Raw genomic sequence first — 21,061 nt, 5'->3', positions numbered from 1 at the left:
CTGTCTGGGCTGTGATGATAAAGGAAAAAAGCCTTGAAGGTGAAAAGTGCAGGATCCTTTCTTCAAAGGCGAAATCTAGTCGTCATGGCCCTTTGTACCTCTTTGTGCTCTGTAGTGCTGAGCTGAGCTACTGTATGCTGTGGAGTGGCAGGATCGTCTAAACAGTAGTCTCTGAATTCAGATTCAGAAGTCAGTCATTTATTCAATCCTCTATGTGTTTTAATATAAAATAGTTTTCATGAGAGTTTGATTTTCACATAAATAAGAGTATGATATGTATGTTATTTTGCTGGTGTGCAGCCACTGAAATTGTATATGGAAATATTTTTTGCAGACTCCAGCAATGACAACAAAGAATTAATCTCCTTAAAGCAACTGTAATCAATATTTCCATATTAACAATCAATCACATTACTAGTCACTGGACTACTTTTATGGGAAAGAAGTCGCTTGAAGTGATCCATTGAAAACTAGAAGGGTACTCTGAGAGAACAGACCTCTGCCAAGCCCAAATGCTGATGGTGCTCATAGAGGCACTTAATAGGCTGCTGTCAGCCTATAGAGTGCCTCATGGGTACCCAGTAGTTGGCATTAAGTACTCGGTTCTAATTTGTAACTGAGTTTCAGTTCCCGACCTAGTGTAGTGGAACCTGTTTTTTATGTGTTTTTTAAGCGTCTGTGTTACTGCGTCACCTTTCCTGTCTCCATTTCAAAATAAAAGCCCTCTGAGAATGTTTCTGTGGACAGAATTCCATCAATTGTTGACACAAGGCATTTTATTGTGAAATATTTGCAGACCATGTTATTGTCAATGCAGAAGCTGGCACGGTTTCATAAAGGTGTGGACTATAAACTTTTAATTGTGGAAATACAGTAATTACAGCAGTAGGCAGCTCTGCAGCAGCATGCAGCAACAACGCTGTCAGTGTGAACACCCCAAGTGTTCAAACCGCAGCAGTTCAGTTAGGTTGTTGTCTCGCTCCGTTCATGTATGCAGTGTGTCCCAGACATGAAGGGGACATTAATGTCTGTAGTAAGTTTCATGGCAATCTGTCCAACAGTTGTTACACCTTTCAGTTTAAACCAAAGTGGTAGGATAACAGACCAATATGCCATCCTTGTGCCACGAGCATGGCGATAAACTAAAATACAGTTTGAGCATTTACTTTGTGAGAAATGAAGCCTAAAGAATAAAAATATAAGGCACTATATTAAACTGATATATACCAAACATGAATATAAAACCAGGAAATAGGCAGCAGTTTCTGTACAGTTTAGATCTAATACTTCTCTGTCTGCATAGTGTTGTATTTCAACAGTCTGTGAGGCGATTACTTCTCGTCCTCCGTCAGGCAAGGGAGCACAGGTATGTCACGACTGTGTTGTCGTGGCAACCCAAGCGAGGACTGAACTCATTCGCTTTGACAGAATTTTAACAATGGAGAAATCTCTACTCAGGATGTGATCTTACACACAATGTATAAATAGCGTGAATCATCTCTTTGGTATGCCACCTCTGTCTTCTCTCTCTGTCTCTGTGTCTGACTGCTCTTGCTTGTTTGAAAGGTTATGAAGGGGTGAAGTGCAACATGAACTGCTGGCCTGCGGTACTGTGTAGCTCTGGAGCCATAATATTTTACACTTATGTCAGAAAACACTGACAAAACGAGAGACAGTCAACCTATTATGTTAATAGATACAAATACAGCAATATGAAACATAAAATCTTTACACAGTGTCTTAATTTTGCCTTTTTAACCACTATAGGTAGGCATAAGCAGCTATTTTAAAGACAAAAAAAAAGACACAACTGTGCCCTGGGCTGAAAAAAGGAATTACATTCAGGAGAGCTTGAGTTTTTTTTCTTGATCAGAAGAGATACATCTTTTGAATTATTATAGGTGACTTGAACTTCATTTGACTTGATGAATCTGAAGTCTTACAATTTTTTAAAAATTAAAAAAAAATTTTTTTTTATTCAAGGCCAAATCTGAAGATCTGTCGATCTGTTGAAGATATTGAAGGATTTTTTGCATCCTTTACACATAAAGAAACTTCCACAATGTGGAGTGCATAGTGTCATAACATGATGTTATTAATGAAGATAAGATTGAAATTGAGGACAACCAAGTGATTCAGCTGTACATTGTCTCCATTCTTTTGTTAAAAATCTTGTTGAACTTAAGAGAAATTGTGATTTAAAGTCTCTCTCTTGAGGCAGCAGTCTTTCCAGAAAACATTTCTGTTAGATTTTATTTAATACATTAAAATTATTGTGTGCAGCACAGACAAAAAGATGAAGTTGGTGTTTCAGCTTGAGGCCTCATGCGGACTATACAACAATTTAGCACTACGTGTCCATGAAGTTGGGTGACTTATGAGAAGCAGATTAGAAAATTTGACTTTTAGTTTCTAGAATGGAGGATCCTTGACGTCCCATGCAACAGTAGCTACTTTTTTTAGATCGTCCTCATGTAGGAAACAACCATACCAGTTTGTAACACAAGCTTTGATGTTCTCAGGCTTTTCAAAACTCCCACAGAAAACATTATCCTATTGTCTTTTATTATCTTATTGTTTCCATAGGCTTTGTAGTGCTTTCCAGGAGTAAATTCACTTCCATGTAAAATCCAACCTTTATCTAAAAATAAATCTGCTTACTCACACTGGACCTCAAAGTCCTAAGTCAATAGAAAACATTAAAGTCTCACAGCCTCTAAATGAATAACCCTCTGAAAAGCGGCACAATGCACATTTAGTCAATGAAGCAGTGGAGTAAAAGGAAAGGTCTCTCTTACAGTATTTCACGTCATTTTATATTGGATTTTTTAATTTTTTTTTTTAATTAACCGGTTAGTTACCAATTATTTGGTGTCAGGCTACTGATAGCCAAAGTAAAAGAAAATGACATCTCAACGACCCATATTTATATTTACTACATATTTGTAGTAATTATGAGGGGAGCAAAGGAGGAAGTCAAATATCATAGTAAAAAAAGCAACAAAAACAAACATAGGACTTTCACTCAGACTGCTGATTTTGTTCTGGGTGAAAACAAAAGTTGACATTGTCTTGTTTAAACCTGCATATGTAAATTTAATCATATAGTGTTGTTTTGGCAGTCATTGGTGAATAATCTATTGTCTCTTTTAGGTATGAGGACAAATTGGCCTAATCAGCAGAGCTCCCCCACCTAAATGCAGTCTATATAATCTAAACTGCAACTAAAATAATGCCTAAAGTTGAGAATTAAACCTGTTGTTTAGCCTGTGTCGTGATCCAGTATTGTCTGTTGTCCTGTGACAGATGGCAATCCAGTCAATGCAAAGATATATTGCACTATGTAGCATAATAAAGCAGGTTTACATTGGACTATGAGGAGCTACGAACTGCCAGCAGCACACTGTAGTAAATGTGCTTTGGCAGCAGTAAGATACAGATGGGGCTGCAATTTACTTCCCATTTAACATTCAGTACAGCTCCTAAAGCTTGACTATCGTTATCTCAGTCTACTGCCACACAAAGCTTTTCCATTGAGGCAAATGGCCTTTATGTCACTTAGCGTAAAGACAATGTTGGAAATGGGATTGACTTACTTATTGGAGACTGTAAGAAATGAATGCCCTAATCAGGGATTTTGCAAAAAGATTTAAATGATACGTAGATACATGATTTTCATTTTCAAACAATAGTCAGGTGCCCTTATGATCACCACGGTAACTGTTTCTCCTGTTCACCCTGGGCATTATCTTCCTATTGTACTGATGGGGGACAAAGTCTTTCCTCACTTTATGTAAAAACTTATCCAAAAACTCAGCTGAAGCCGATATGAGGTTTCCAAGTCCTAAACTGCACAACACACACACACACACACACACACACACACACACACACACACCACAGTGAGGTTTCGGGAGGCTCCGCTTTGGTGACTCCCGCTGTGGACCCCTGATGTGATGTGATCTGATCAGGAATAGTGTGAAATATGCCTACAAATTGTTAAAATTGATTGAATGCTTGCTATTTCCTCTGAAGCTTGTTACACACACACACACACACACACACACATACACACACACACCTACTCTACATGAATAAAACTTTATTACCATGACTGACATGCCGTTTAAAGGGCCGAGGATACATGAAGGAGCTAGGGGGAGTTGGATAAGTCACAGCGCAGCAGGGGAAACGATTCATTATCGTCTAATTTATCCCCAGGAGCTTTTTGTGTTGGAAAACAGCATTATGGTCACAAAGCCCGACAGTGACTTCAGACAGGTTTGGCATGTGGCCTTGAACTATGTTTGACTTCACCTGCAACAATATGGTCAGGTTTGATACTTCTGATCAACAAATATCTAGAGAAGTCAGTTTCATTTAATTTTGAGTTCAGTAGCTCGACACCCATTTAAAAAAACAAAAAAACAAAATGCAAAAATACAAAACACTCGCCAACATCCTTGAATGTAGATTTTTATGTTATGAGAAAGTTTACAATAAGCATTCACACCAGGGTCAAATGATTGCAGTAGTCACAGGTAATTATCAGCTCCAGCTCTGATTGGCATTGATGAGAACACAGCAACCTGGCAAAAATGCTAATTTTAGCCCATTAACTGGCAGTGCAATTTAGCAAACACAAAATACTGTTAAAATACTCTCTACTGTTTACCTGAGCTGTCCATGACAGTGAACATGGCGCACTAAAACGAAAAATCTTGCACACATAGAAAAGCATATTTGTCTGCTGCAGAATTGTGTACACAGCTCTGGTGTACTGGCACTGGGAAAGGAGTCTATAGCCTAATTTTAGCAGTTTAAAAAACCGTCCTGCACACGCTAATTTTGATAGAAGAGGGTTAATAGTCTCTGCTACCCACCACCCAGGTCAGATGGAGGCTCGGTACTGGCGGCAATTACACCTGAACCCTATCCTCATTGAGGACTGCAGAAACATGGTGGCCATCCCCGACTCTTACACCAGCGAGCCCCTGTGAGTAAGCGACTCTAGTTTGAGCAAAACTTTTCCGCTGACATCGGGCTTTTGAATATAATTGAAAAGGTAATTATCAGCATCCACACCTAAATCTAATGAATCTGCAGTAGTCATGGGCATTTATCACCTCCGACTCCAATCATAATTGATGGAAACACAACACCTGGCTGAACAAGCTAATTTTAGGTCTGTGAGATGCCATGATGTGCCGACACAAAATACCGTCTGTCTGCACCCAAGCAGCACTCAATTGAAATTAATCTGCACTGAGTTTTGGAAGAAAGACTGAATAATCTATCTATCAATATATAAATATATAAATATCTATCTATATCTATATCTATATCTATATCTATATATATCTATATAATATCTATATATATATAATCTATATCTATATCTTTATCTATATCTATATATGTAGCGTTACTAGTGGTATCACAGAACAAGTGGTGCAGCTAGTTAACTAATCTCCCACCAGACCTGGATGGGGCACAGTAATGATGACAACTGTATTCCTGATTTACACCCTTATAATGAAAACAGTTAATCATTGCAAATGTAATCAATTACATTTAGGGATAATTTAATACAACCTCTAATAAAACTACTACTCAAGGCGTTTGTGATAAGAAGTTAGAGCACTTTATAAGTTTTAATATTTTCAAGGCCAACAAGTTCCTCCTCCTACCCACTTAAGGTTGAGTGTCTTTTGATATGTAGATAGAGACTAAAAAAGAGATAAACAGTGTGGGGATCGTGTCTCAGTTGCAGTTCTTGTCTTCAGGCAACACACTGTGTTGACTAGTCATCATCATTGCTCTGGTGACTTAATCCACAGAGCAGTTTTTCTGGCCGCTGGTAGTGGAGCATGCACAAGAGACTGTTGTATTTCTGGAGTCTTGCATCAGTAGAAATACACAACTCATGGCTCTCAAATATAGCCTCCGCTGTGGTAGATTATACCAAGGGAAAAAATAGAAAATAATGTTGCTAATTATCACCACTTCTGCACATGTTTGGTGTCTTTTGGCTTTTAGGCTGTTTGTGTCTGAGCTTTTGAGTTGCGCAGCAGTTGAGATGCATTTTGAGGAATAATTCTGGTTTATTTAAATTCTTTTTTCTTTTTTTGTAGTCACTTTACACTGAGTCAATTTCCAAGGTCTGGGGGTGCTGAAAATAAGACAAACTGTGCAAGAAGCATGTCCTAGTTCCAGGACCCAAAGTATGTACAACCAGGAAGTCTGGGTTGGCATGGTGGATAGGTCAAACACAGGACTTCCCATGGTATTTTGTTGTTCCTGTTCCATTTTGAGTTTTTTTTTAAAGTTATGTCATCTTTTTTCCTCTAAACCTAACTTAGTACGCAACTTGAAGACACCAACCATGTTTCTTTTCCTAAACCTTACCTACATAAATTTACTTGCCCAAACCAAACCTACATATGAGTACCTACGGTGACATTTGTAGGGTGCTAATTCTTAAGATAAACAAACAGTGTGTATGTGTAAGATATTAAACAAACTGTCGTATGAGGATAGGTTAATTTTGTGCAGGCTCTGTAACTTCCTTGGAGTGGCCGTAGGTTGCCCTTACAAGTGCATTAATACAACATATAACTTGGTGAGCTTTGACAACATGCTTTCTCCCTATAGAGGCATCAGATCAGAGATATTCAAATGTGTCACTTTGAAAGGCTATGACAAACCAAAAACCTTTTTTTCTATGTTTAGATCATTTCTTAAAAAGTGTTTCAGAAAATTTTGCTTAACTTTAAGCTCTTATCACCCCTTGCCCCATTGGACTTCCATGCAACAGTTCTCACGATGCTCCCAGATCTTCGCAATTACTTTAGTTAGTTAGAGCAGTGTCATTCTAACCATTAGAGTTAATAACCTAAACAACAAAGATAACACCTGCAGAGTTATCCTCTGAGCTGGAACATGAAGGTTTATTGTTTACAGTAGATAAGGTGACTATGTCTCTGCAAGCTGCTCACTTAATAGCACACTTCAGGAGGGATGGCACAGTGGCCATTAAAGTTTAATGCTCTCATTTGGTCACTGTGAATAGTGTATCTGGCAGGCAGTAGCTCTACCTCCCTCACCACCCGTTGCTCATTACTAGTAAATCAACCTGCGGGCACCATAAGGGCTCCCCAATGTAGATCCAAGATTGATGCTGGCTGGTTGTGACCTTTAGTAGGTTTCACATTAAGGTTTTTATTTTTTCCTTTGTTCTAAATTAAACTGGAGTCAGTTGCTATCAGAGCCATGAAAGAGAGGAAGTATACAGCCAAAGTGGGTGGTAGAAACTGCCTGAAGTAGGTTACAGTCTGCAGTATTACAACAACCATTTGTTGTACTCCCTGTAGTATGCATTGTCTGATCATTATGACAAGTTGTAACACATGGGGAAAGTTTTTCAGGTAAACACGGTTTACTTGTGTTTCCATCCACACTGTAGACTCCTCTTAACACTTATGAGGAAACACTGTAGAGGAAACTGTGCATGATTTGCATATCTTTTGCTTTTTTAAGTTTCTCTGGCAGTATAAAAACAGCGGTAAGCTTATCACGAGGTTCTCCGAGGACTTAGATCTGTTCCTTCATGTGGATAGTGTTTACCTTGCCAGACAACACCTGAGGCACCAAGATCTGCTGTTTATCCCCCTGGGAGAGGTGTTAAGATACAGTCAGGATACAGTACCTCGTATGCACTGCGGGGAGGAGTGTGTTTATGTTTGTGCATGTAAGGGTTGGATTCTATAGAACTGCACTTACTTACCAATTCAGCAACTATTTCTGTCTTCTTTCGCTCTCTCCCCCCTCTGTGACTTGCAGATAAGGAAACGGCTACTGCAACCGTATTAACAGTGTTTCCAGAAACTGCCATTGTTTCCTCAGCCAGTGTTGAAGGGAGATTAAAAATAATAAGTGGTGGTGCCATTAGAAATGGCAGCAGGCGACAAAACATTCATTTCAGTTTGTTGTTGAACTGCCACCCTGCCGCTCTGCAGGGACTGATAAAAGTTATGGTCTCTATTTATGCATTTATGCTTACTTGGCTCTTAAGGACGAGTCATAATGGTGTTTAAATGACAAATATATAGATTTATTGAAATGTTTGCGCTCCAGTTATATTTTATATTTGTGGTGGTATGCCCGTGATGCAGTTTACAATCACAGCAATGGGAGATTTACTACTCAAAATTCTTTGTAATTTTTGAAAAACAAAAAGTCTTCAATTTCATACAGAAGACAAAAAAGGCTTTATAGTCTCTTAGGGTGAGGACTAATTGATGTGTTTGGCAAACATAATTTTTTACTGGTTTTGCTGGGTAGAAACTTGCCCATATCTAATAAAGAACGTATCAGAGCTGCTAAAGTAAAAGTTAACTCTGATAGCATCCAGGGCCGGCTTCCGTACAGTGATAAAATACTTCAAAGAGGATATGCTAGTCACGCATGGGCCTTTAAAGGGACATTTCACTCCTAAATCAAAAATACATTTTCCTTCTTACCTGTAGTGCTATTTGGAAAAATAGACTGTTTTGGTGTAAGTTGCGGTGTGTTGGGGCTATCGGTGGCTTTGTAGAGATGTCTGCTTTTTCATGTTGTGGTGCTCAAAGTGCTAAAGAAACACATTTCAAAAAACTCAAAAGCAATGTTTCTTACCAGAAATTATGACCTGTTTACTCTAGATAACCCGCAGACCTTGTTGTGAGCAGTTTTGTTTAGGAACTATTTTCTTTCTGTCAAACTACACCCACCAACCTCCAAGGCCAATAAGCATTTACTTAGCGTCTTAACAACACATCGAAGGGTTTCAGGTCCTGTAAAGCGACAGTTCACCCCAAATCAAAACTACACATTTTTACCTGTCATGCTATTTATCACACTAGATTGTTTTGGTATGAGTTTTCGAATGTTGGATTCATCTGATTAAACTGCAGCTGGCAACGGTATCACTGCACAGGACAAAGTGTGCAGTTACTGTTACCTCACCTGGCACCACTGAGCTAGCTAACAATAAGGTTCAGCCAAGTTGGAAGCCATCATAGTTTATATCTCTCGTCCAAGAGCAAATGCACACTCCCCTCTGTGCAGTGGTACAGTTGCAGACTGTAATTCAGAAAATACCGTGAACACACAGCAACTTACACTAAAGCAGTCTAGATTGATAAGTAGCACTCCAGGTAAGAGGAAAATGTGTAGTTTAAATTTTGGGGTGAACTGACTAGGGGTGAACTACTTAGATTTCTGCAGTAAGCTAGCAACCTTACATAGATGCAGGTAATCACAGTAACTCCATTTCTTTTACTGTTGAATGTTTAGATTTGAAAAACCTGAAAAAGACACCAAACAACAAACTCTTTAAATTCAAAGTATTGCTCCTACTACAGTCCAATGGCGGCTGCTTCATCATGCAATTGTTTTGCTTTTAATATATCTTCTTTTTTCAGGTGCAGTTATTTGACATTTTATGATTTGTAACATTGCATTGATAGCTAATGGGCATTCTTATCAACAAGACTCATTAATGCTGCTGTATGAAGAAAGATGTACAACTGTGAAGGTTTGTTGATGCATTTTATGCTTGCTAGTGGCAGGTTATTAAGTTCTTATGGTGCAGGAGACTTGAGTCCAAGCCACTGCAGAGCAGTGATGAAGGATGGAAATGGAAACACACACACATTCATCATAACACTGATTTATTGAGGAATAACCTCTGTGGTCAGCTGGTCAATAATTCACTATTCCATAGAGTCCTATAGTTTGTGGTGGCTGCATTCAGTTGTCTCCAACAAGAGAGGGAAGTAAATGATGAAAATGGAGGCGAAAATGACAAGAATATTAATATTTCTACATACAGTGTTGTTAACTGTGTAACTCTGTTGGTTATATTTTAGAAGTGTGCTTATATATTGGATTATAGACCTATAGGAAAATAATTTTTGTGCATTGATCTTTCCATTGGAAGAGCAAAGTTCAGGAGGAGGTGCAGTAATTCACAATATTGTGTGCTATTTAAGTTTGTTTACTGAACTTTATCAAATTGATCCCCCAGCTGTGCTTCGTCATACCAAACTGGCTCATTTTCTGAATGCACCCAAAATCTCTGTTTTTCTCTGGAGTCAACAGAACTAAATGTGCTGCTAAATCTGTGGGACTTCAAAGCTGTTTTTCTCTGCTCTCTTGCCAGGGTCATCACAGATAGCCAACTCCTATCTGCCTCCCCAGGCAAGACTTAGAGCTTTGACTGTTGGTTTGTGGTTAGAGTTCAAACTTGGCCTCAACATTCAGCCGATCAGCAGCGGCGGCAGCAGCAGCAGTGGCAGCAGAGGCAACAACTTTACACACATGAGAGCTGAGGCAGAGAGAAAAATATGAAAAAGATATATATTGGCAAAACTGCCCTCAAAACACAGAGAAATGGTTGCAAACATCAGAAAAGAAGGTAAGATGAATCAGTCTGTGGAGGGTTTTAAACTCTAAACATCAGTTCATTGTTGGTGGATCCATTTCATTCATTTCAACTAATGGAAATGGATTCTCATTGGGAGGTCATGACCATTAAAAAGCCATTAAAAACATAATGTGGCATCTATTCATCCCCATTATTCATCTTCATATCTCTTGTCATGTATCAGCTGACATCTACATCCAAGTTAACGCTGCACAGCGCTTTGGTCTTATACATCTGGGCAAAAAAATATCAATGGCTGTGTGCTCAGACTTAATTAAATGGGCATTGCATAGTGATAAGAGCCCAGAGCAATTTTCACATGTACTTACAATAGCTCTCTGGCTCTCTGCCATGTGATTTTACAACATCACTTGCAGCTGTAAGACAGCAGAGAGGTTGTAAAGATTTTGTTTTGGTGTAGCATCAGGCAAGCCGAGTGAGCTGAGCCTGCGAGCCACAGCGTGTTGGATACATAAACTCTTCGATGGCTTATCTATCTGTCCGTCTGTCAAACATTTATATAATTTAACATTTTGGGAAATACGCTCATTTGCTTTTTTTGTTAGAATGAGATTTGACGACTACGATTCTCTCATATGAACTCCTTTACGCACATTTAGCACACAACAGGAGAATTTCAGTGTCAGAGGCATTCTGACCTACTGTGTTGTTTGGTTTAGGTGTGGTGCCTCGGTTGAACATGCAAGAGGCAGGACACGAAGCAGATTGCAACTGTGGTCACATTGCTGGCTAGTAATTTGGTCATTAATACAAGTCTCTCATACAATACAATTTTGGCTTTGGCCCTTACCAACAGAAGTTTCGAAATGTGGTCATTTCTCCAATTAGACGTTTTTGTTGCCATTAACATCTAAAATATCTTTCTTCGTCACCCTGTTGTTTTCTCCCAGTTTTGCAAGAGACATAACAGAAACGCCATCAAAACGCCCACTCACTCACTGCGAATTCTTCAAACAATCACCTTCTCTATTTACACATAAAAACAGATTTTGTAGGGAGCTGGCAGAGTAAAGTCCGTTTAATGTACAATCCAACTGATTCAGACATTTGCGTTCTCAAACACAGCTCCCATATATGCAGTCAGTGCATGAAAGGGACTATATACGATGCCTTTTAACAAACAGATAATAAGAGTGTCACCAATCACCACGCAACACTCTTTTAAAAAAATATTCACTATTCATAATCATTATAACCATCATAAGCATTAGAATATTTTAAAATATTGCTCCTTGCTGTTTTTGCACAAGGCCAGATGTTTATTCATTATTTCAATGCCAAATTTATGGGCTTATATTTGCAACTTATATACTAACTTCCTACTGCTTGATGGAAGCTTAATTAATGGAGATCTTCAACAAAGCACCCGACATTGAAGGTAGTCCATTGCCCCACCTTCCTATTGAGACACAGTCTATAGGTCTTTCTGTGGACACCGTTTTCTCCTCCTTTACTGCCAGCTTCCTAATTGAGGCTCTGGGCTGAGTTGGACTTGGAAGTGCACTCGTTGCGCCTGCTGGTTGGCAGCGCTGAGCCATCGAACCTCTCTGTGAGCCAAGTATCCATCAGTCTGGCAAAATGCTAAATCCCCCAGAGCGCACACAGACCCTGCTCCCCATCTCTAGCCTTTCATTACCACATCTATTCCCTCACTCTGTATTTCATCCCCACACTTAAACCTGCATCAAATGACCGAAATATTGCTCCCTGTCTGCTATGTTGTTGTTTTTGATGGTGGTGTTGAAACAGTGCTATTCTCACCTATGTTCTCTCTTTTGGTCTCTGTCACTCTCTTTTAAAGCTTACTCGCACACAAAACCGTGGTCCATTCTATATTTTCTTTTTCTATGAATCACCCACGGTGTGTGTCTTGGGGCAAAAAAATCCTTTTCCTATTCTTTCAGAGTTTCGATAGGGGAGTTGTGTAATGGAATTCACTATTACACCAATGGGAGCTCCTTTCCCAGCTCTGCTCCCACTCTGTGAATGGGAAATGATTAGTATTCTTCCTTCATCCATCTCCTCCTCCCCATCGGCCTCACTGCCTTCCCCTGCGCAAGACCTTTCTCACTCAGGACTGAATTACTCTCCAGCTACACTTCATCCCTCTCTCTCGCACGCGCACACACACACACAGACACACACACACACACACACACACACACACACACACACACTTTACTTTCTTACTCTATTGCCTTTTCTTTGTCTGTTTACTCTCCCTCTCTGTGCTTGGCTTCATGAATGAGGACAGCAATGAATGTACATCATTGTGACTTTCTGTTCTCTAAACTCTTTCTACCACTTGTCCAGCTCTTTCCACGACCACAAGGATGACCTCCGTAAACGCCTGTCGTACACCACCCACAAACTAGAGATGGTGGAGACAGAGTTTGATTCCACTCGGCAGTACCTGGAGACAGAGCTGCGCCGGGCCCAGGAGGAATTGGAGAAATTCACAGAGAAACTACGCAGGTGTGCAACATGTGCATGACTCAAAGGGAAGCTTGCCTTTTCATGTATGCATGAACTGTCAATTCCCCCAACAGAACGAAACCCACCAAAGTCGAACTGTGTCAGCGGGGAAATTAGGTGATGGATGAGTTTTTTTACATGCTGTAACATGTCATTAAAGGCCATGACAATGGTACTCAGCTCATTTGCAGCCCAGTATCCCAACTAATTAAGTCCATATTGGATGATTTAACACCTCTACCTACTTCATCTAGTGTGAAACCCTGTAGTACACTTGGAATATTGTATAGGAGATCACAGTTCATAACCTGTAACAGACCAAGAATATTAACTGTATGGTGTCTCCCTGACCTATCTGTAGCTTTAATATACTTAGAGGGATACTGTGCAGGAATTGTCAGTTACTGTCTGTAAACACAAAATTCAAAATTGGCCCCTCTTCCCTACCTTGCTTGAATATACACTGCAAACTACTATTGTAGAAACGTTGCATTTGTTGTAACTGAAAAGCCAATACTTTAGCAAGCTAACTAAGTTTACCCTCAGCTCCCATGTGTCCGACAGAAAACAGGCCAATTCTGTGTTGCCTGTCAACCCCATCTTCTCCTTCTATGCTCACCAGGGAAAGTGAAAGTGAAAGCCAACCCCAAAATTCACTTTTATTTTGGAACGAGCCTTGTCAGTTTTCTGTTTCGCCTTTATTTTTTTGGTGCTGTGTTTGCATTTTTCATAGCTTCCTCTTGGTTGCTTGCTGTCAATGGTATAGCACCTGGTTGCTACCTTTTTATGTAGTTCCAACCTGTCATGCTTGCTTTGGGGCTACACCACAGACTGAATAAAAATAATGGATGTATCCCCAGTGATGTCACCCATGGGTCTGTGGGTTTTAAATCCTTGAGTTTGGCATTTTCGCCATGGCCATCCTGGATTTTTGGACCCTAAAGTGACCATATTTGGACAACAAAGCAGAGCTGTGAAGAAGCGAGTCAGAAGACCTGACTTGCAGACTGTGGTGACAGCTCAAAAAGAGCGCCCAAAGCAGTCATGTCCGTATTTATGCATAACTTTAAGCTTTAATAAAATGCAGCTACATCTAGTTATAGAGCCCAAAACTGTTTTTTTTCTGTACCAGGCTGTAAACGGTTATATTTCTGATGCCAAGGTTGGCGTTTTAACATGGGGGGAGCCAGCCTCAAGTGGCCATTAGAGGAAATGCAGTTTTTGGCACTTCTGATTCTACATGCACAGAGGCAGTAACAACTTAGCAAACAATGAAGACATTTTTAGAAAACACAGGGAGAGGGCAGGATTTACAGAAAAATACATAACCACACATATTTATTTATTTGTGTGTGTGTATATATGTATGTATGTATGTACATTATGTATTTACATATACTATATACATACATAAACAAAGAAAACAATATATTTAAATAATCTAGTCTTAAAGTCTTATTTACAAATCAGATTCCATGTCTAAAAAGGAGTAGAGAGAGGTCTAAACTTATTTAATCCTACCCCATGTCCCATATTCAAAAATGAACTAAATTTATTTATACATATATTAATGATGGAGAGATTTACTTCTGAAGTCTACCTTTAATTTTGCCATACCCACCTTCTTTCCCTAACTTGAACCATATTGTAGTTTCGCTGTGCAGACTTAAAAAAGAATTTAAAAAAAAAAGACTCAATTTACTGTAATAATTTTACAAAATCGTCCAGTATTGATGATCTTGCAGCTTTCTGACTTAATTGGCTATTTGTTTCCTGAGGGTGTTGGAAGCACCAATTCATCTTATTTCTGTGGTCCTCTAACTGGATGATCTAATTAGCATTGATGTCCATGAACAATATGCTGTTTAAATGAACTTGAAACTCCTTCTTGAAACTTGGAATCAAGACAGTATGGCCGCCTGGCGGATGAGGCATTTGCATGTGCCCAGGGGACTCTTTCGCCATGAGTTGGATCCTCTAAGGCTATGCACAAATTCCAACATTTTTTATATGATTGGCACAACCCAATCCCAACCCTCTGGTCCTAAATTTAACCACTTGAATGATTGGTTGAGCTTGTTGAAGACAAAGAGTGCTGCCTAAGAGACTCGGGTCTTTACGCTCCTCTTAAATCAGTAACAACACTGGGTAATGTTGCTCATCATGGCTGTTTTTCTGTTCTCCATTAATCAGTGAGTCACTCTCTTCCAGTGCCACTCCTTCATTTCATTTACCGTCCCTCCGTGCCCATTCACATCTCTTTCAGGTCTTTGTTTTATGATTTGTCTTCGCTCTTTGTCTCCGCTGCCCGCACTCTTCATATCTGTCTGGTTAATGGAGCCATAAATGCTGGTTTATCAATACTCTGTTAGGCCCAAGAGCTAATGTGAAAATGTGATACTGAACTGAGAGGTGATGTGATAAAAAAAAAACAAAAAAACAAACAGGAACAAGGTAACAAATAAAGAGTCGAAGTCCTGTTCCATTAAGATCACTAATGCACTGGAAGTCTACTCAAGAGCAAGAGTGACAAGAGAATAAAAAGGAGAAATACAAAGAAAAATAAACATGTTAGTCTTCAGCCAAAGAGTCCAAGCTACGGTTTGCTTATGCATAATTACTGATTTTGTATCATAAAATATTTATCTATTTTAAGTACAATTATGGTATGATTATTTTTTCAAAATCTCCTGCTGTGGCCCTTAAACATATCGTCAACCCTTTTCACTGTGTTTTGGTTCAGCAGATTTTTATCCTGAGTGATCTCTAAATCTGAGTCACTCCTTAAAATATCCTGCAAATCCCCTCCGAGATTCTCCGTCAGTACGCTCATGTAGTAATTTATTTATTTCTCCGTCTAAAATTATGTGGAGATTACTGGTGCTTATTTAGCGGTATGAACAGTAAAACACTCTTTAGTCATCATGTGTTGCGGTTTGAATTTTTAACTGGCCATAATGATTCTTCTTCGGTTTTTCCAGGATCCAGAGCAGCTATGCAGCTCTTCAGAGGATCAACCAGGATTTGGAGGACAAGATGCACAGAACGGTAAGAGACCTCACAAGTTTTAACCTCACATTCCTGAAAAATCGCATGAGTCTCAATCAAAAAACTGTAGTACAAACTCAACTAAAATCATATCAAAGCAAAATGAAAAGTAGATCTACACACCTGTAAATGATGAGTACTTGCCTTTGCCTAATCCACTAAAATCAGAGTGAACCCTCCAAGATTTCTCTGGCTTTTTTGTGTTTGTTGAAGCCTAAAATGCCTAAATTTCACCGAAGCTTTTCAAAGATGCAAAAAAAGTTCCTTTTTAATACTTGATATAATTCTCTAAAGACTGAAGGCAAAGTGTCAGTGAGAATAATACCGCAGCATTGTTCAGATTTTTTTGTTTTTGTTCCGTTCTAAGAGTGTGCTTGGTAACCTTCCCAAAAAGGCTGAAAAAAAGCCATTTTCACAACTCTTTTTACTTCTGCTCAACTATATTTTAGAGGGACGTAGTTTTCACAACATTACATATATTTGACAGTTCCAGTTATTTTACAAACTAAGATTTATATTTGTAAGTTAATAAAATATGATGCATTGTGTAGATTAAACAGTGTATCCAACAGTGTACGTAGCAGTTTGTTATAGATTAAACATTTAGCATGAAAAATTAGCTACACTGTGACCAGCTATAAAACATAGAAGTGTGACTTACACATAAAGGCATCAGTAAATATGACCTTAATATATAATATATATATAATATATAATATATAACAATATAATACTCTGATATGATGTATTCTGCATATTAGAGCTTTTACATTTGATTCTTTGAATACATTTTGCTGATCTGCTGCTACCCTTTTACTTCGGTACAGTTTTAAATGTAGGACATGCACTCATACTACTTTTGGGTAAGTGATGCAAGTACTTCTTGTACGCAGCAGAGGTCACAGATTTGAACTGGCATCTTTCCAGTTTCTCCAGCCTTCAGGTCATCTCTCGCCTATACAGGCTTCACCACTGTGTGACTACATTTTCACATTTCCTGGCTGCTGTGGTTGTTTGTACTGATATGAGCAAGAAGTGCAGACTCCTGGTGGTGTCTGTAAGTACCACAGAGTTTTCAGTAAGACTCTCATAAAAGATGTATTAAGGTGATGGGGGTTTGTAAGCTCAGCCACATACTTGCACACACACACACACACACACACACACATACACACACACACACACACACACACACACAGCACTAAACAGCTTGTGACCCAAAGTTTGACCTGGAGTCATTTATTTGAGAACATGAAGTCCCGTAGTTACTAGGAAACCATTACTCACAGTTTGCAGTTGTATGCAACTCTTCCTTTTCTCTAAGATTAAACAAATTGTTAAACAAAGATGCCCAAGAAAAGGTTGTTATCTTGGGAGCAGGTTTTATTCAGGTCTGCATTTTGTAATGATTAATGATATTTTTAGGGAAATCTAGAGAAACAAAGGCATGCTAAAATTCCATATAAGTCGTCAAAAAGAAAATAAATAGCTTATGGTAAGTGTGGTAGAGTTGCTTGTTGCAGAGGTATTTTTAAGGACATTTATTTACCATTAACCACTTACTCTGCAGATTTACAGTGTAGATACAGGGATTCTCAAAAATTTTTATGACTGAGTCCCACTTCAGGGAGCCAGTATGTGACTGGGGGCTGTACAGGAAAGTGCACATTGAAAACAAAATATGTTTTTAATCTAATTTCCACATTTAGTTGCTAATTTGTCCACCCATTGTAATATAACGTTTTTGTCACGTTTTTATAATATATTCATAATGACATTCTATACTGTCACATTGTTGTCCCCTTTTTGATTTCTATACTATGAGGACTTGGTCTCATTTTGAAGGGGACACCAAAGTAGTATGTTTTTATAACATTTGAAACAACATAAAATACTGACATTTTTAGCACGTTTTAACTACACTATGATGTTTATATCAAATTTGTGATTATGACGTTTTTGTTACATTTTTGATGACATACCATGATATTTTTGTCGCATTTCTGACAACACACTAAACTATGACGTTTTCATCACATTACAAATGACGTACTATAACAGTGGTTCCCAGACCTTTAAGGCTGCGCACCCCTTCTTTGCCATACTATAGCCTTGCCTTTTCGGTCATTTTTTGGACATGCATTATTATGCTGTTTTTGACCGTTTTTGAAACATTCTATGCTATGGTGTGTCTTGGCACACTATTTTATGCTGTTTTGAGGTGTTTTCAGCTGTTTTTAGGACATGTCATATTTTGACATTTTTGCCATACTATAGCCTTGCCTTTTTCGTCATTTTTTGGACATGCAGTATTATGCTGTTTTTGGCCGTTTTTGAAACATTCTATGCTATGGCGTGTCTCGGCACACTATTTTATGCTGTTTTGAGGTGTTTTCAGCTGTTTTTAGGACATGTCATATTTTGACATTTTTGCCATACTATAGCCTTGCCTTTTCGGCCATTTTTTGGACATGCAGTATTATTAGGTGTATTTGGCAGTTTTTTTGAACGTTCTATGCTATGGCGTGTCTCGGCACACTATTTTATATGCTGTTTTGAGGTGTTTTCAGCTGTTTTTAGGACATGTCATATTTTGACATTTTTGCCATACTATAGCCTTGCCCATTCGGTCATTTTTTAGACATGCATTGTATATGATGATGTTTTTTGGCGGTTTTTGGCCATTTTTGCAACATTCTACGTTATGGCATGCCTTTGCAGGCTATTTTATGCTGCTTTGAGGTGATTTCAGCTGTTTTTGGGACATGTCATATTTTGACATTTTTGCCATACTATAGCCTTGCCTTTTTGGTCATTGTTTGGACATGCAGTATTAGGGTGTTTTTGGCGTTTTTTGGAACATTCTATGCTATGGCGTGTCTCTGCATGATATTTTATGCTGTTTTGATGTCTTTTCAGCTGTTTTCAAGGCATGTCATATTTTGACATTTTTGCCATACTATAGCCTTGCCTTTTTTGTCATTTTTTTGGACATGCAATATTGTGCTGTTTTTGGCCGTTTTTTGGAACATTCTACGTTATGGCATGCCTTTGCAGGCTATTTTATGCTGCTCTGAGGTGATTTCAGCTGTTTTTGGGACATGTCATATTTTGACATTTTTGCCATACTATAGCCTTGCCTTTTCGGTCATTTTTTGGACATTGAAAATTATTATAATGTTTTTTGGCGGTTTTTGGAACATTCTATGCTATGGCGTGTCTGTGCATGATATTTTATGCTGTTTTGAGGTGTTTTCAGCAGTTTTTAGGACATGTCATATTTTGACATTTTCGCCATACTATAGCCTTGTCTTTTCCTGCCATTTTTTGAAATGCAGTATTAGGGTGTTTTTGGCAGTTTTTTGAAATCTATGCTATGGCTTGTCTCTGCATGATATTTTATGTTGTTTTGAGGTGTTTTCAGCAGTTTTTAGGACATGTCATATTTGACATTTTTGCCATACTATAGCCTTGCCTTTTCGGTCATTTTTTGGACATACATTATTATGCTGTTTTTGGCCATTTTTTGCAACATTCTATGCTATGGTGTGTCTTGACACACTATTTTATGCTGTTTTGAGGTGTTTTCAGCAGTTTTTAGGACATGTCATATTTTGACATTTTTGCCATACTATAGCCTTGCCTTTTTCGTCATTTTTTGGACATGCATTATTAGGGTGTTTTTGGCATTTTTTGCAACATTCTATGTTATGGCATGTCTTGGCAGGTTATTTCATGCTGTTTTGAGGTGTTTTCAACAGTTTTTAGGACATGTCATATTTTGACATTTTGCCATACTATAGCCTTGCCTTTTCGGTCATTTTTTGGACATACATTATTATGCTGTTTTTGGCCATTTTTTGCAACATTCTATGCTATGGTGTGTCTTGACACACTATTTTATGCTGTTTTGAGGTGTTTTCAGCAGTTTTTAGGACATGTCATATTTTGACATTTTTGCCATACTATAGCCTTGCCTTTTTCGGTCATTTTTTGGACATGCATTATTTAGGGTGTTTTTGGCAATTTTTTGCAACATTCTATGTTATGGCATGTCTTGGCAGGTTATTTCATGCTGTTTTGAGGTGTTTTCAACTGTTTTTAGGACATGTCATATTTTGACATTTTTGCCATACTATAGCCTTGCCTTTTCGGCATTTTTTGGACATGCAGTATTTAGGGTGTTTTTGGCAGTTTTTTGAAACATTCTATGCTATGGCGTGTCTCTGCATGATATTTTATGCTGTTTTGAGGTGTTTTCAGCTGTTTTTAGGACATATCATATTTTGACATTTTTGCCATACTATAGCCTTGCCTTTTTCGGTCATTTTTTGGACATGCATTATTATGCTGTTTTTGGCGGTTTTGAAACATTCTATGCTATGGCATGTCTTGGCAGGCTATTTTATGCTGTTTTGAGGTGTTTTCAGCTGTTTTTAGGACATGTCATATTTTGACATTTTTGCCATACTATAGCCTTGCCTTTTTCGGTCATTTTTTGGACATGCATATTATGCTGTTTTTTTTGGCCGTTTTTGAAAATTCAATGCTATGGTGTGTCTTGGCACACTATTTTTTATGCTGTTTTGAGGTGTTTTCAGCTGTTTTTAGGACATGTCATATTTTGACATTTTTGCCATACTATAGCCTTGCCTTTTCGGTCATTTTTTGGACATGCATTATTATGCTGTTTTTGGCGGTTTTTGGAACATTCTATGCTATGGTGTGTCTGTGCATGATATTTTATGCTGTTTTGAGGTGTTTTCAGCTGTTTTTAGGACATGTCATATTTTGACATTTTTGCCATACTATAGCCTTGCCTTTTCGGTCATTTTTTGGAAATGCATATTATGGTGTTTTTTGCAGTTTTTGCAAAATTCTATGCTATGGCATGTCTCTGCATGATATTTTATGCTGTTTTGAGGTGTTTTCAGCAGTTTTTAGGACATGTCATATTTTGACATTTTTGCCATACTATAGCCTTGCCTTTTTGGTCATTTTTTGGACATGCATTTTTATGGTGTTTTTGGCCATTTTTGCAACATTCTA

The 21,061-nt window shown here is 38.4% G+C and overlaps 1 protein-coding gene across 1 annotated transcript in view; it reads left to right on the top strand.

Moving 5' to 3' along the window:
• Window positions 1-1,009: 1,009 nt before the first annotated feature.
• Window positions 1,010-21,061, top strand: part of LOC121953275 (brain-enriched guanylate kinase-associated protein) — a 75,488-nt gene continuing 55,436 nt past the window's right edge. The window contains exons 1-4 of the mRNA XM_042500266.1: window positions 1,010-1,026; window positions 10,379-10,459; window positions 12,803-12,964; window positions 15,946-16,012. Of these exons, the coding sequence (XP_042356200.1) occupies window positions 1,010-1,026; window positions 10,379-10,459; window positions 12,803-12,964; window positions 15,946-16,012 (327 nt within the window). The remainder of the gene's footprint in view (window positions 1,027-10,378; window positions 10,460-12,802; window positions 12,965-15,945; window positions 16,013-21,061) is intronic.

The sequence above is a fragment of the Plectropomus leopardus genome, chromosome 14 (genome assembly GCF_008729295.1).
Source record: "Plectropomus leopardus isolate mb chromosome 14, YSFRI_Pleo_2.0, whole genome shotgun sequence".
Classification (NCBI taxonomy): Eukaryota; Metazoa; Chordata; class Actinopteri; order Perciformes; family Serranidae; genus Plectropomus; species Plectropomus leopardus.
Note: the sequence above shows the minus strand (reverse complement) of the source record. Positions and strands in the feature narration are given on the sequence as shown.